Here is a 17,025-nt window from a genome sequence, read left to right as displayed (position 1 = left end):
TAATGAATTGATTGAAAACTAACCATAGGGATGTTTTCTTAAGTTAATTACACAGCTTCTTAATGGGTCGAATGATATTACCATGTATAAATGTGGATCAAGAACCACTACCTTGAGATAGATGGGTGAACTAGTTATCAGTAACAGAAATTTTGATATCAGTGCCCCTGCTCACTGGCCAGAGGAGTAATAACACCTAAGCTGTTTGTGAAGCAAAAGCTGCTTATTTGTTCGCTATTAACTTGATCTGATTTGAAAAACTAGCTCAGACCATGGTAGGTCATATAAGATAATACTATTTGTTATGTGGAATGTTGTAACAATCCACCACATCCACAGGGGAGGGGGAAGGCTTCTTTGAAGTAGACTCTCTGCTGTGAAGGCATTTAACAGCTTTCCCAGTCTCCTTCAGCTTTGTTGGATTTATGGTGTCTGGAGGTTGATGGGAGTTGACTTTCAGTTTATCTCTGCTGGGAAAATAGGGGACTCCATTGTTTGCATTCTTTATTTATGCTACATGGGTGCAAAAACATTAGCCTTGTAGACAGAGCATTAGTGAAACATAAAATAAAAAAGAATCTGAATGTACTGTTTGTTTTGCCTTCTGGTAGGCTGGTGAGTCCAGTACTATGGTTTGTTATTCAGCAACAGAGCCAGATTACCTATATCACTCTAAAAGCAAATTGTGAGATCCTGCAATAAAGTGCCTTGGCTCTGGCCATATGTATCTTGGCAGATGAACTAGCAGTAGAAGCCAAATTGGCTGTTAAAAGAATTAAAGGTGAAAAATAAGCAAAATTCAGAGGAAGAAGAGAACTGAACAGTTGTAGAATACTTAGATGGAGGCAGACGAATTTCACTGGAGTATAGGAAGAGCAAATTCAGTGACAGGACAAGATGATGTCTCCAAAAAAGTGCCATCCCTTAAAATATTCAGAGATTTCTTTTTTGTTTCTGTTCAAAGTCAAGTGGCACTTTTCCTGGTATGGTAACCAACAACAACAACAACAACAACAACAACAATAACAATAACAATAATAATAATAATAATAATAATAATAATAATAATAATAATAATAATAATATAAAGTTGGAAGGAACCTTGGAGGTCATCTAGTCCAACCCCCTGCTCAGGCAAGAAACCCTATACCATCTCAGACAAATGGCTGTCCAGTAACTTTTCTGAGAGAGGAAGATCTAGCTATAGCAATTGTCTTAATTCCCTCTTATTTAGATTCTTGTAACAGATTCTAAGGCTACCTTTCAGAAGCAACTAGAAACTACAACTTATGCAGCACCTACGTTTTTGAAATAATTATGTCTTTTCACTTGCAATGTGCAGCAAATGCCTCCCAGTGTCTCTGGGAGCTGTTCAATGGGGATGTATCATATTAAAGTTGAAAAATGTACTTAGTTACTTTGCTTAAATAATGAAAGTTTCTACATGATATAGAGTGTTAAACTAAGCCTAGCAATCTTAATTCCAGTCTCTTGTTTCATGGGAGACACTGGTTGACCTCAGGCTATTTTTTTTCTCTCCTACATCAAAACAGTTTTGTTGCAAAGACTGACCTCATAGATTGTAGATAAGTACAAAGGTATGTTAATAAGGAAACAATCAGAGAAAAGTAACAGGAGTGCATTCTTGGAGGTATGATGGAGAAAAAACATCTTAATATCACTTAATAATATCACTATTGTCAGATGTTCCCAGCAAGGGGGTGGGGCAATAAGGAAATGAACCAAATTAAAAATCAAACCTTGGAAAGAAAGAAATGGAAACACCAAAAATAAGTTTCTTATTGTAATTCCTTCTTATGGGTTTATTTATTTATTCCCAGTTTACATTGTTGAGCCTTACTATATATACAAATGGTCCTCAACTTACAACCATAAGTGAGCCAGGAATTATGCTCATAAGTCATGATGAGCGGGTTACCATGTGACCATGCCCAATTTTACAACTGCTTTTCTGGCGGTCAGTAAGCAAATGCCACAGTCAATAAGCAAACACTCTGGTCATTAAGAAAACACCATGGTCATTCAACAAAATCTGTTTAATTGGTGTTTTTTTGCCAGAAATTGGAGATAAACACTGGAAACTAGAAAAAAAACTGCCAAAAATTGTGGTCATGTGACTGGGAGATGACACAAATGGTTGCAAATGAGAGCTGATTGCCAAGTGCCCAAAATGCAATCACATGGCTACAGGATGTGTGTGTTGCCATTGGAACTTCGAAAATCGGTTGTAGGTAACTTTGGGGAAGTCTGTTGCAATTTTGAACACTCACTAAGCAACTGGTCAGTAAGCAAGGGCTACTTGTATCCTTCCCTCAATAACTTTCTGTAAGGTTGGAATATTATTGAGAATGTTGAGGCCCGGGTAATTGATCTGCAAAAAGAGATTAGAAATAAGTAGAACAGAATCAGAGCTTCCTTAAACTGGCAGCTCCAAGAACTTTTGAGGCTTATAATAAGATACTTTCATTCCCATAACTTCTAGTAGTATTGGCTTCAGACTGAAAAGACAGGCAATTCTTGGTCTTTCCAATCTGATGGAAACTTATGACATGAATTATGATGGCAGCGATGAAGATGTATATTACTTCACATCACTCCACCAGAAATGAGAAGGAACTGTGGATTTGAGGACAGGGAAAATTTGCTGGTGAAGTATCTCAAGTCAGTGCTGTTTATTTAATATGTTTGAAGAAAAGCTATTGCAAAGATCTGATTCTTTGTTCCTGTGAGCTATTTCTTCTCCTTGAAAAGGACCCAGGTTTGTCCCAGCTTAGCAAAATGCTGCACTTTACCAAGACAATTTGCCTGATTTTGTCAATGTAGGGGAATATATAACATCAGATACCCATAACACCGTTCCAGTCATTTGATTTTGGATAGTTATGAGTTCTTGTACATAATTCATGATTCAGATAATCCTCATTGCTATCTGGCACTTGCTCGAAGTCATTTTATATGCCATGTTAATCTTATTTGGCAATCTCCTTCCAGGTTGTGGCAAAGATAATAGCTACATGGACTGGCCTTACTCAGTTTTGTAGGTTTCACATATACTGAATCACTGCTGTCATTCATCCTTGCATCCATCTGCAAGTGTACTGTTATTCCAATCATATAGGAATAGTCCAACACGTAACATAGAGTGTTTGCCCAATATTTTATGGCTTGGCATTGTTCAAATGATCTGTTTTTGCTGTTCTCACTTTCATAGCAAATTTGCCATTAGCGCAAACTGGTCCTGACCTCCGGAAGGATTCTAACTATTAAGGGAAAATGTTTTTCTTCCATGGGGCTGAACTAGCTGTTCTTGTTTCTATTGTTCTATGAACAATAGAGACCTCTTAAATGAATTCAGTTGAGGAGAGGGGAGCAGTCAGGGAGAGAATACCTTAAAATAATTCTGTGAGCCAACAAAAATCAGGAAATGTGAAATTACAGCTCTCTTAAGTCACAGACAGAAAATAAAACAATCTCAGGACAATCACCCATTAATTATGAATGTTCTAGCAGTCACCATCAATCAGATGGGAGAGGGAAAAGATAGCTTCAATTAGCATTACTTAATTACTTTCAGATACAGCTTCTACTCTGCCAATGCACAAAATAGGCTTAGCAAAATCAGTGTGCATTTAACAAAATCATTTTGTATTGTGGCAGAAGGCTATGGGGGGGATGTTTTTATCTATCTGAATGCAACAGTGCAAAGCACTAGTGATGAAGTGTCATCAGGAACTTTCTGGGATCCATGTCTGATCTTTAGACAATGCCTGTCCAGATAGAGTGCACAATTTAGTTGTACTCTTGAAATATAAGCCGTTGTGTTGATGTAGAATGCTGAGCTATTTTCATTGCGGTACCAAAATTGCTAGGATCTGTGGTCCTGGCCTGCCACCTGCTGGCAGAATGAAAAACAGCACTTTGTTTCTTCAGTTGGCAGAGAAGTACTTTTAGTTTAAAATGCATGTTTATTTTATTTTAATTTTATTTTAATTCCATTTATATCCCGCCCTTCTCCGAAGACTCAGGGCGGCTTACAAGCTTAGCAGTAGCCTTCATTCTATGTATATGCCTGCTTATTAGGGCTTTCATACACCCCCCAAGCGGCATTATTACAAAGTCAGCTTAATTGCCCCCAACAATCTGTTGTGATTTAAGTGAGAAAAAACCTATGGGCGAAGGTTTTCTAAAAAAAAAAAACATGTCATATGTCATCGTTGGGTTGAATGTTACAGCTTGTCATTTGGAGAGCCAAGCATGCTAATCATAATGGCTATAATGCATCTCGTCTATTGATCAGCTGAAGTTCAGGTGTATTTTTTTGCACTACACATATGCCCATCTTATGCCATAGAGCTGTAGAAGACCATGAGAAGGCTTTTACACAGCTCCATTTCATGTACCACTTCACCCTTTCTTGGATCAGTTAGTCCTCCAGCCAGTTACTCACTCCCTGTCACTTTGCAGCTTGACTATCACTACACATTCTACATGGGTTTGCTCTTGAATACTGTTCAGAACCTTCAACTGTTCCAGGATGCAGCGGCTCAGGCAGTAATGGGCATGTCTTAGTATGTGACACCTCTGCTCTGCAAGTGTAATGATTGCCAGTATGCTTCCAAGTATGATTCAAGATGCTGATTGTAGCCTATAAGCCTTACATGGCATGGAGCCTGGTTATCCAAGGAACCACCAAACTCTGTTACCTGCCTAGCTGGTAAGAGCTAACCAAGTGGATGTGCTTCAGGTCTTCTTGTTTGAATAGTGTCATCTTTTGGCAATCAGAAAGTATATCCTCTGGAATGAGTTCTCTCCTGAGATCTGTATGGTCCCTGCCCTGATGACGTTCTTAAAGACCAGACAATTTATTCAGGTCTTGGGATAGCGTGGGTGGAACTATCCTCTTTGTGATATTTTATGTTTGCTTTGTGGTGAGATAGCTTTCTAGTTGGCTGGTTGGTTGGTTTTGTAGTTATTTTTTCAATTGCTTTGACTAAAGTTTATATTCGACCATTTTTATAATGCTTATGCTGTTAGCTGCCCCAAGCTACCAGTACTTGGAATTGGGTAACATCCAAATTGAATTAAATAAATTAAAAATGTGTTGCTATCTTACACCATGTGTTCTAGTGGAACCTGTTCCTTTTTTAACTCTTTATAAAATGTAGCAAAAGAAACTTCATAAAGGACAACTTGCCAGCAGAACCCACAGTTGCAAACATTTTTGCTTCCACACACCGATTTAAAGGCAGGAAGGCTATGCTTCTTTGTATGTAATTATGCTACCTGTGCCCTTCCTCTTAGTATATGTCGGGAAAAGGTGGTGCTATACACACAAGTAACATCAAAGAGTTTTCTGAGGAAAAAACTGGATCAGCCTCTTTCAGTGGAAGAACTAACATACAACCTATACTATGGATATAGTACAACATAGGTCGGCTGGCTAACTGCCCTTTTTTTTCTTTTCTATTGCTTTCTAGCTGCCTGTCCCCATTGCAGTATTCTTTTTGCTGTACAAGGAAAGGCTTGTGCCATGTTGTCCCCCTGGCAGTCCTCCATTGTTGCCTGCAGATGAATTGGCAATGGAAACACGGATAAATGACAAAGATGACTCTTCTACTTCCTCATCAAAAATCCAACTAGAAATAGGTGAGAGCGATTATTCCAGTTTTGGTGTACTTTACTTCCATTATCTTGGCAAAACCAAGAGAGCGTGATGTGCTGTTCTATGAAGGTCTGGAGCTTATACATAATGTTAAACTAGACTTATTAAATCATGGTTTATTGTATCAGCCTGAATTGGCCACAGTTCTTACAACAGAATCAGCCAAAACTAAACAAATCATATAATAGCTGTGTTCGCACAATGCATGGAATCAAATTAAGTACGTATACTTTCTCTTAGGATGTTATTCAGGCACAGCTTCTCTTATGTCTTCTTCAGTGAGTAGTATGAACTAGAAAATTGGGTTAATTGAATACATTATATTAAGATAAGCATAAGATAACATGCTATATAAAGATAGCCTTTGGCTTATTGTGGGAACCATAGTATGTTGATTTCCAATAGAAAAATCTCCATATTGAGTTGCTGGCATGAATTTTCAATAAATACCTGAAATTCCAAAATGGTCTTTATTCTTCTTCTGAAATGGACATGGACATCAGAATTACCGAAGGTTGTTAATGAGGCAGATTTCAAAAAAAAAAATCAGAAGTGTTCTGAGTTGCAAATTTCATAATTCCCTTTTCATATTCCTCTGTATAGTTCTAGGCTGATTTCCAGAATTATAATATGTATCAAGAGGAAGTCAGAGCAATCCAAACGGCTTAATACCAGAATATAATTAAGATGTTTGTCTTTATTATCTGTTAATATTAGCTTAGCGGATTATGAATTCCTGGGGCAGGTTCTTCAGTGTCATTTATTTAGTTCATAGTTAATATAATTGCAATAGATTGCCTTGTGGACTGCATTTAGCACAGTCATTTGTATTTGTCCACAAAAAACTCTTTTGTCAGTTGGAAATGAAGCCCCATATTCACTTTGGTCTCCTAATAAAGAAGCCATTTTTTTCTAGCCAAAAGTAACTATATTCCTGTGCTGCAATAAGTCTCATTAATAAAAAAGGCAATTACTTCACAGTGTATAGTCTGAAGATGAAAAGCAATCAATATATGCCTAGAAGGTTACTTCTAATAGGAAGCAGTTTCTGTATGTGTTCTAAAGCTGTATTGCTTTATTTAGCTGAAAGCTTTGCAGCAACATCTATCAGCTTACACCTTAAGAACTTTAGGAGTATGCACTTGCATTTTATGGTGATTTTAAGTAGACCTCATTAAACCATACAGTTAACTGCAATACCTGCCAATATGCCTTAGGTAAGGACAAATGAAGAAATGGTGACATTAGCCTGAGAAGCACAAACCATGGGTGCAAGACAGCTTTTAGAAGCAACATAAAATAATAAGTCTTACTGGATCAAACAAACCTCTGTTAACTGAATCACTGCTTCTTGGAAGGTTTCCAACAGAGCTACAGTGCTCCTGAATTGATTCTACAAATTATTTTGTCACATGATTATACCTTTTGTTTCATTCAGATCTAATGCTTCACATCCATAGTTACACTTTAATGAGAATACATAGGATCTGAAAATCTTGGGGATTAAATGAAGGACTAGTGCAGGGGTAGGCAACCTCGGCTCTTTTATGACTCATGGACTTCAACTCCTAGAATTCCTGAGCCAGCATGGCTGGCTCAGGAATTCTGGGAGTTGAAGTCCATGAGTCATAAAAGAGCCGAGGTTGCCTACCCCTGGACTAGTGACATATACTGTAGACTCCTTAACTGTTTCTCATCATTTCCTCCTCTCTCTGAGAGTTTGTTTGTTGCATCTTTCCCAGTGGGCGACTTTCTTCAACTCTAGCAAAAAGTATAATTTGAATGAGTGCTGGAATATTAGAATTGAGGAAGAAAGATCCAGCTATCTCCTCCAAGAAAAGCACACCCCTTGTACTGTAACTAAGATGGTGAAAAAAGAGCTTCTCATTGGTTTCAGTTTAAAAAAAATAATATTTTTTCCTAGAAAACCCAACTCCTTGACAAAGGAAGCCATATTTGAGTGAGTCTCCATCTACTGCTAGCATGAGGCTCCGAGGGTTAATCATGAGAGAAAACAACCTTCAGTGCAAAACATTTATCCATCTCTCAACTAGGAAAAGAATTTACATTATAGCAATAGCAATAGCACTTAGACTTATATGCTGCTTCCCAGTGCTTTACAGCCCTCTCTAAGTGGTTTACAGTCAGCATATTACCCCCAACAATCTGGGTCCTCATTTTATTGATCTCGGAAGGATGGAAGGCTGAGACAACCTTGACCCAGTGAGAATCGAACTGTTGGCAGTTGGCAGAATTAGCCTGTAATACTGCGTTCTAACCATAGCTCTACCTTTATTCTACCTTTCTCTTGCTGATACTCTTCAGATAGTGTACATGGCTCCTTATCACAATCTATTGACTAATTTGACTAGGAATCATTAGCATTGTATCTAACACACCTGGACATCTTTTGTAGATAAGGATTTTTTTCATTTTAAAATTTATATCTTTTTGGTATAATCTTATATCTTGGTTAGTCCTTTCTTTGTAATAATTACAAATTTCAGCAGAGTTTGGTGAGGGGAGAATGATATCATACACTCCTTTAACACCAATATTATGCTTTAAAACCAACAAACTATGTGACACAGAAATTATTACCTGTCTTCCTTTTTTTTTTAATATACTAGGAATAGACAACCAGAATTGTTTGGAATGGGCACCCAAAGAAATCAAAATTATAAATGAATAAATATAAACTTATCAAAATGAGAGTTGTTTAAATCCTCAATGTGAGTTATGTTCAACTCATATTTAGAAAGTGGCTGGCCATACTAATAATTTAATCAATATTTTTACAAGGCATTGTTTTCTTTCCCCAGGGCATGATGACCTGTTTGGATGCTGCCAAAGCAAGAATTTCAGAGGACTTCCTTGCTCTTACTTTGGTGTCCATGTGACTGGAGCTCTTCTCCTTTTTATGACAGATGGGATCTTGGTAAGGGCAAGTGACAAAGAAAATATCAGGCCCGCATCTGTCCTACAAGAATAGCTTTCCCAAGTCTAATCAAGCTGCTTCAGAGATTGGGGCTTGTCCAGTTGGAGAATGGAAAATTGAGGGAGGCTCACAGAGATGCTGAGGAACTACATGTAGATAATTTAATTTTGTTTCAGGTGTGCTCTCTGCAGCTGACTTAAAATGTTCACATGTTCCAAAATCCATAAACATTTAATCTGGGGGGGGGGTTCCCCGCAAGTTTGCTGATTGTTGGCTGTTGCTCTCTTGGTAAAATTCTTTGGCTCCAAGCAAGGGCAGAATACATTTTTACCCAGCTCCTTACATTTTTTTAAAAATGTGTATTTCTCCCCTCCTTTTATTGTGTGGCTGGCAACTAATACCTTATTCTAACAAGCACAAGCACAAGTTAAGTGATTGTGGGAATTTTTAAAAAAAAAGTGCAATAGATTTAAAAATGACCTTTTTAAATTCTATCCTTTGGTTTAAAGGATTTTAATGCTTATATATATTGTCTAGAGCAGGGGTCCCCAACCTCTGGCAGGCAAGAATGTGCACACACGCATATCCCCACTTGCATGAACAGCATGCACGCTGCCTGTGCTAATGGAGCTTTGTGCACGTGCATGCTTGCTGGCCACTCTCAAGGAACCATTCCCTCTCCCTATCGGTCCACAAGGCCAGGAAGGTTAAGGAACTCTGGTATAGGTAAAGGTAAAGGTTCCCCCGCACATGCGTGCTAGTCATTTCCAACTCTAGGGGCCGGTGCTCATCTCCGTTTCAAAGCCGAAGAGCCAGCGCTTGTCCGAGAACGTCTCCGTGGTCATGTGGCCGGCATGACTAGACACCAAAGGCTCACGGAACACTGTTACCTTCCCACCGTAGTGGTCCCTATTTTTCTACTTGCATTTTTTACGTGCTTTCGAACTGCTAGGTTGGCAGAAGCTGGGACGAGTAACAGGCGCTCACTCTGTTACGCGGCACTCGGGATTTGACCTGCCAAACTGCCGATCTTCTGATTGACAAGCTCAGCGTCCTAACCCACTGAGCCACCGCGTTCCTAACTCTGGTATACAGAACTTTAATTATATATGGCTAAAAATCATCCGAGTGAATAAAAGATGAATGCTGTAGTCATTGCTTAATACAAAAAGAGTGCAAATAAAATGAAGCATGTTTTCCTCTCTTCAGGGTGAATACTCTGGCTTTGTATACAGCTATGCAGTAGAGGAGCCACTCTCAGTGGGACACAAGAGGGCTGGCTACCTGCCCAGTCTCTTCTGGGGATTCATCACACTGGGCAGACTCATTTCCATCCCTGTCTCCTACAGAATGAAGCCAGCAACCATGGTTTTCATCAATGTGGTATGGCGAAATCTTGTGCACCCAGAGAATAAAAAACTTTGTGAAATTTTTTTGTGTTAATTGTCATGATATATAAGTAGAATGTATCTCAATACGTCTGGAGGACATCATGTTGGGGAGTGCTGGGAATAGATTAATATACTTTCCCTTCAGGGACTCGTATGAACCATAGGTCTAATTTTAAATTTGGGATTTCCAACAAAGGAATCTTTTTATACATTTTTTTTTCAATTCCAGAAGTTCTTTTGGAGTTGCTATGCCAGTTCTTTTTTTAAAAAAAATGCTGTAATTAATAGTATTATTGTATTCTTTTCCTAAAAATATTTGTGTTTTAGACAGAATAAAACAAAACACTTCTCTTGTTCTAATTCAGTGTAATATATAGTGTAGATTGAGACAAAGTGCAACTATAAAGCAATTGCTAATTATGATTCCGATCATTCAGATCCAGAAGTGTCTTTCAACAAATGATCCATTATTCGTGGAAGAATAAAGGATCTCTCCTATAGAGGAAGGTTGCACTGTATGGAGACATTTTTACCAATTCTCCTGTAGCCATGTATCCTACCTTTCTTTCTGTGTGGCAGGTTCCATACTTTTTCCTAACTCTGAAAAATACTACTCTGAAGTAAATTAAGTAAAAACAAAACAATGGCATTAACCACGTACAGTACATGTTAAGAAAACTACACAACAGACAATACAGTAGCAAAACCCTGGACTAAAATAGCAGCAACCACTCAAAATGTTGGCTCCACTTCGGTATGTTTATGGTTCTTTGCTGCAGGTGGCAAGGTATCAAAGCTGAAGTAAGAGAGCAATGAGAGGCCATGTTAGTCAATCAGGGGCAACCCTTCTCTCTCTCCTGAACATTTCCTGCAGAATCTGAAATGGTACCAAGCAAAGATTCTTGGAACATTTTTGTCAGGCATGAAGAACCGGGACCATACATTAAGCTCCAGTTAAGAAGATTTATTGATCAAGCCTATACACAAACATCTAGTCAAATAATGGTCAGTGGTAATTTGGCACTAGATAAAGAGTTAGTAGAATTCAAGGGGGAACATAATGACTCCGGACTGATTCCTCTCTTGAGTCCTCCCCAGGCTGTCTCACCTTCTCTTACCACTTTAGACGCTGATTTCAGAATTTGTAGCGGTACTTATTATTTTCTTTGTGATGTATTTTTATAATTGCTGCTCCTTATTTCACAGATGAGTTTGACTATCTTGATTCCTCCACTTTCCCATTTAATGTCATTGCAGGTTGGAGTGCTTATAACCTTCTTCCTGCTCCTAATTTTTTCTACCAGTGTGGTTTTCCTCTTTGTGGGGACTGCCTCTCTTGGCCTCTTCCTCAGCAGCACATTCCCCAGTGTGCTGGCCTACACTGAGGACATTCTCCAGTACAAAGGTAAAGTCTCTCCCTGTGTTTTCTTTTGCTAGAAAATTAGTAGTTGGAGAATGCCATTTCAGGAAAGCAGCTGGTAGGACCCGTGGCAGGAGCCCATTAATGACTTGGTATCTTCTAGAGTCACTGAACCATCATTGTGCCAAAATAGCCGAAAGGAAGATTGATTTACATTGGCTCAGATCTTGCTGAGTGATGCTAAATTAGTCAGTAATAGGGATTCTGCCTATCTCACTCTCATAGAGCTCTCATTTTGTGCAAATAAATTCCTGATATTCTGCCAGCCTTTCTAAGAGAGAATGCTTTGAAATGATTTGTTTTGTTTGTCATACCTTATTTCTTCCATTCTGGGTATTATTTGCCTTGCCCCGATTTGATTGCACATATTGTTAAATACTGTACAATATTATATATACAATATAATATTATTGTATAAAATAATGTAATATATTAGCGGAGTTGAATTCAACTCCTGATGATTTCATTGACATGTCCATGTCATTTTCTTGGAAACCAAATGGAAGTAGTTTCTTGTTCCTTCCTCTGGGATATTTTTTCAACTTCCCAGTCTTCTCTATTGCCCTGATATTTTGTAATCATTCCCATCGCAATACAACTAGGACCACACCTCCTAAAGTTTTTTTTTTAAAAAAAAATCAGCGAAGATCAGCTAGATGCTGCCACATTATTGGGTAAATGCTGAAAGTGAAAGGACACAGAACAGGTCTCAAGGAATTAATTTTTTTTCTTCCAGAGTGAATAAACCACAAATCCTGATGCTTTTTTCTTCCTTATTTGCTTTGATGGGAGCACGTTAACACTGAACATTTATCTTGGGCCTTGGCACAAGACAGGTGGCATTCTTGACAAGTCATTTATATTACAGATTATTTTTTACTATTTGCATCTGAATGTCCCAGCCATACATTACAGTCTTATATTATCTGCATAATTAAAACAGATACCAACTTTTTAATTCCAGGTTGTGCCACTACTGTATTGGTGACAGGAGCAGGAATTGGGGAGATGGTTCTGCAGTTGCTGGTAGGGTCGGTAAGTACATTAGATATCAAAATGACACCCTACTGGATGTAAATTAACATCTAACTGCCTCCCAGAAAATAAAGAGAAAATTGCAACCACTGAAGAGGAAATTGAAATTTTATACCAAAACTGCTAGTTCAGCTAGCTTAGTAGTGTCTGCACCAACTGAATTTCAGAAAAGGTATCTGAAAAGCCTTACATGGAGATGCCCCATGTGAGTCTTTTATAAAAATAAAATGCTGGAAACTACATGGGATTTGGGGCACGCAAGCATATTCTGGACCACTAATGTGTCCTCTAGCATAGGGGTCCCCAACCCCGCTCTGTGGACAGAAAAATCTTTCTCCACAGAACCGGTCCCTGGTGCCCAAAGGTTGGAGATCTCTGCTCTAGCACAGAGGCCCCCGACCGTTTGGGCACCAGGGACCAGTTCTGTGGAGAAAGATTTTTCTGTGGACCAGAGGAGTGGTTTCATGTGCTGCCTGCATCCAGCGGATGGGGCTTCACTTGTTTGCGCAGCCCAGTTACTGGTATGCCACAGCCCGGTGCTGGTCCACGGACCGGGGGTTGGAGACCCCTGCTCTAGCATAGGTAGCAATTTGTAGAGAAGGGGTGCAAAGAAAGCTAGCAAAACTCTACAAGACATATTTCTAACATATGGAAAGACTGGCCAGCAGTAATCATATGTTGCAAAGTGTACACATTTCCACTAAACTGTGATCTGCTAATAGATTGAAATATAAAGATACTCTGATGTTTAAACTGAAGAAATGGAAAAAGGATTTCTTCATGTCATCATGTTGCTTCTGAGCTTTTGGCATTCCTTGAATTGCAAGTCTTCCCATGCACACACAAACATAGTGTGGAAACACACTAATGTCTGGCAGGTAGAAACCCTGGGGAAGCAGATGGCATTTGCTACTTTCCTGAAGGTCAGACAGTCTGGCACAAACTTCTTCAGTAGGGAAATGAAGTCTGCATAACCTCAGTCAGCAAATTCTGGAGCACTTTAACATTATTCTTCCTGCCAGACAATAGGTTGTGCTCATTAGTTTTTAAGACAGTATCCAAAGCTTGAAAACCTAAAGCACCTTGTTTTCTTTCTGTCAGATCATTCATGATCAAGGAAGCTATAGTTTCCTGGTGTGTGGAACCATCTTTGGAGCTTTGGCCTTCACTTTCTACGTCTTCCTTCTATTTTTCCACAGGATTCACCCTCAATCCCAATCAGGTGAGATTGCCAGCTTGTTCCCCCAACCAGCAGCAGCATTTCTGAAAAGAAAGGAAGGCAGGCCAGGTGGAAGAGGGTGTATGTTCCTGCAGAACAGACAGGGAAAACTCTGAATTTTATAAAAAAAAATCAAGGAAGCATTTATTTTACATCTGCTTCCTTTCCCCCTTTCCTGCTTGGATTGGACTGAATGCCCAAGCAACCACATATCCCTTTACCTTCCTTATTCTTGGACAAGGAGACCATGGAAAATGAAGCCAAGAAAATGGGTGGAAAAAGGTCTATAAACACTAAATAAATAATCAGTAGTATTCTTTACTGCGTTTAGAGATTAAAACCTCCGGCACAGTACATTTTCAAATTACAGTTGACACCATTTCCCTTGAAGAATTAATTAAGCATGGAAATAAGGAATCTGATATTATACATCAAGGAAAAGGAAACTGCGGCCTTCCATTCCCAGGCTGCACAATCCAGCATGGCCTACGTTGAAGGATTCGTAGTCCAGCATCCTATAGAAAGGCAGGATTTCCCACAGAATCTTGTATTAAATGCTGTCAGAATTATTTTTAATTATTAGTATTACGATCAAGAAGTGTTACGTGCACAATTTTTCAAGCCAAGAAATACAGAAATGAATCCTGCTACTGCTGTGCACTTTAGTGAGGAGGTTTACCTTGGTAGTCATGAATCCATGTAAACTGTCCCATTTACAAGTCAGCTGTATGCAAGACTTGGTTCTACGTCATGAGATTTGCTGGGTACCAGTACATATATAAAGGAGTAATGTAGAATACACGTTTTGGAGAAGAGCACCTGCTAGAAGTACAAGTCTTCATCCACACTCATTGCATGTTGTAAGCCAGTAATAATATTACTTCAGAAAGCAAAGTAGGGGGAGAAAGTATGTGGTATTTTAATGATTTTTTAAAAAACAGCCGGTGAAGGAAACTTGAAACTTTATTTTAAATGACAGCTTCAAAATGTTGTTTTGTAGATATGGATGTATCACCTGACAAGCAGCCAACAATAGGCGAACATGGACTTTATCAGAGCTAAATAAAACAGCAAGTTCTTACCTGGATCAAGCACATGGTCATTTCAGCTGAAAGATTTATTATCAAAGCCTGATTTGAAACTACCTGATTTTTCTACAACTGAACTCCTTGATTACAGTTCATTCCCATTTATGGTTAGAAGGGAATGGTCATAACAACAAAGACCGAGGGACAATCTGCAGAATCCTAAAGAGGCCAAACTTTTGATATATGATCAATTAAAGTCCATTCAAAAGCACAGTTGAAGAAAAATGTACTACTGTCATCTTACAGACCTTGCTGACAGGAAACTGGGGGTGGCGGTAGGGATATACTAGTATTTTATATGTAGGAAGTTTTGGAAAGCACCCTTCTTAATTATGTATGCTGCAAACTCTTCGTTGCAGGAAAATTTTAAAAATCTTTACCCTTGGTGGTATACAAAGCCACAATAAATATGTTATGAAATTGCCACCCAGCTTGAAGTATTCAAGTTTCGTCTGTCCCCAGATGGGATTTTACTATGTTCTGGTGGTGAAAAGCCTTAGACACTATAGATAGTATAGTATACAATTCAAGTAAAGGTGGGTTAAGCTCGATTGAATCAGTATAACCTGGCCTTTTAACATTAGCCTACTAAATGGTATAAGCCAGATGGGCTACTTAATTTGTCAGAAAAGCCCAAGTCCTGAAGTATTAAATTTTTTTAAAATACATGAATTCAAATGTTTTGTCTCTTGCAATTGTGCAATATTGTATAATAGGTGCCTTCCAGGAAGAGAACTTGAGAAGTACTAAATAAGTGGTGACTATTCTCATGACCGGCTCAAATGAAGGTAATGGGATAGGTAGGAATTGCAAATGCTGTGCCAGGGGTATACATCTGTATGTATATATGAAGGAATGTTAAATATGGTATTGTTGCATGAACTTGTGAAGTGACCAAGATGGAACCCAGCAACATTACTTAAGCTATTTTTTCTAAGAGGCTTGTTGCACTTCTCATTTCAAAATTGTATATACTAAATTTGTATTGCAATGTGGCTTTCAGATTGCTATGTTGCATGGGTTATGCACCCTCATCTTTGATTTCCATATTGTTTAAACCTTAAAATACACTGTCCTTATTACAGAGCACGTGTACTCAAGTTTATATATTCAGATGACTGTAAACGTTTCTAATTGCCCATTTCTAGATTTTTAGATTTCTAGACCAGAAGGTTAATATTAGCATCAATTTCATGTGTGAAAATTCTGGCATTATGCAAAGCTGAAGCTGATGAAGATAGAAGCTTCTGCTGCCACAAAAGTAAGGTCTCCATACTGTATTATCTGCAAGCTATTTTTAATATGTGAGAGTGAAAAATTAATTATACAGGTAGTATATTAAAATTAAGAATAAATTTAAGATTGCCCACCTACTTGCTGGAGCACAGCATCCAGTCTATCACTTAATAGCCAAATGTAGCTCATACCAAAATACAAACGAGGATTGAAAATTTTAACCTTCAGTCATGTTGTTTGCTTGATTTGCATTTATAAATCGGTTTATTTTGATTGTATTTATAAATGAGTTTATTTTGATTGCAGCTCAAATCCAGAGATTGTGGTTTGTAAGAGATGGTTTAGTATATAAATGCAACCAATTGTGATTTATTCTATAACCCACATTAAGCAAAGTATGGATCAACATATTGTGTGAACTCTGAGTAAAACAATCTGCAACAAAAATGTTTCTTGTAGATGCAGCCTAAGGCAAAAAAATGTGAAAAAACTGTTATTAACTATGTTTGCTTTGGAGAGTCTTTTATCAATTTATCAACTTATAAAAGACACTATAACTAGGCAAAATATTATGTTGCATTTCAAAACAATGTAGCATCTGGAAAACAGGTGTTCCAAATTTGAGGAATATTCTTCAAATTGCTTGACAGAGTTATTTCAAAGTTTGCAGTACAAGAGATCCAGAATTAGGCTCTTGTTATCTTTAAAATTATAAACTTTAATTAGCAAGCCTGCATCAAACTGACCATGCTGTATCTAGATTATCAACCTGAAAACCTGAGTTATTGCTTTATTTATTCTTTTTTCTAGACTGCTCAAAGGCCAAAGCTCTCTGGATGGTTTATACTAAAAATATAATTTGAATAAAAATATGTAAATAAAATCAAATAACATAAAAACAAAAACACCAAAGCTGTATGAAGATAATTCAAAAAATAGAATTAAAAAACAATTAAGGAGCCTTGGAAAACAAAAACATCTTCACCTGGAACCAGAATGATGTATATATGGGTGC

General features: G+C 38.1%; 1 protein-coding gene across 1 annotated transcript in view; it reads left to right on the top strand.

Annotated features, from left to right (window-relative positions):
* Nucleotides 1-16,629, top strand: part of MFSD4A (major facilitator superfamily domain containing 4A) — a 46,663-nt gene extending 30,034 nt beyond the window's left edge. Inside the window, exons 4-10 of the mRNA XM_081322454.1 lie at nt 5,499-5,667; nt 8,506-8,621; nt 9,831-10,004; nt 11,270-11,417; nt 12,397-12,467; nt 13,569-13,689; nt 14,687-16,629. Of these exons, the coding sequence (XP_081178580.1) occupies nt 5,499-5,667; nt 8,506-8,621; nt 9,831-10,004; nt 11,270-11,417; nt 12,397-12,467; nt 13,569-13,689; nt 14,687-14,748 (861 nt within the window). The 3' untranslated portion in view covers nt 14,749-16,629. The remainder of the gene's footprint in view (nt 1-5,498; nt 5,668-8,505; nt 8,622-9,830; nt 10,005-11,269; nt 11,418-12,396; nt 12,468-13,568; nt 13,690-14,686) is intronic.
* The last annotated feature ends 396 nt before the right edge of the window (nt 16,630-17,025 follow it).

The sequence above is a fragment of the Vipera berus genome (genome assembly GCF_964194415.1).
Source record: "Vipera berus genome assembly, chromosome: 3".
Taxonomy (NCBI): domain Eukaryota; kingdom Metazoa; phylum Chordata; class Lepidosauria; order Squamata; family Viperidae; genus Vipera; species Vipera berus.
Note: the sequence above shows the minus strand (reverse complement) of the source record. Positions and strands in the feature narration are given on the sequence as shown.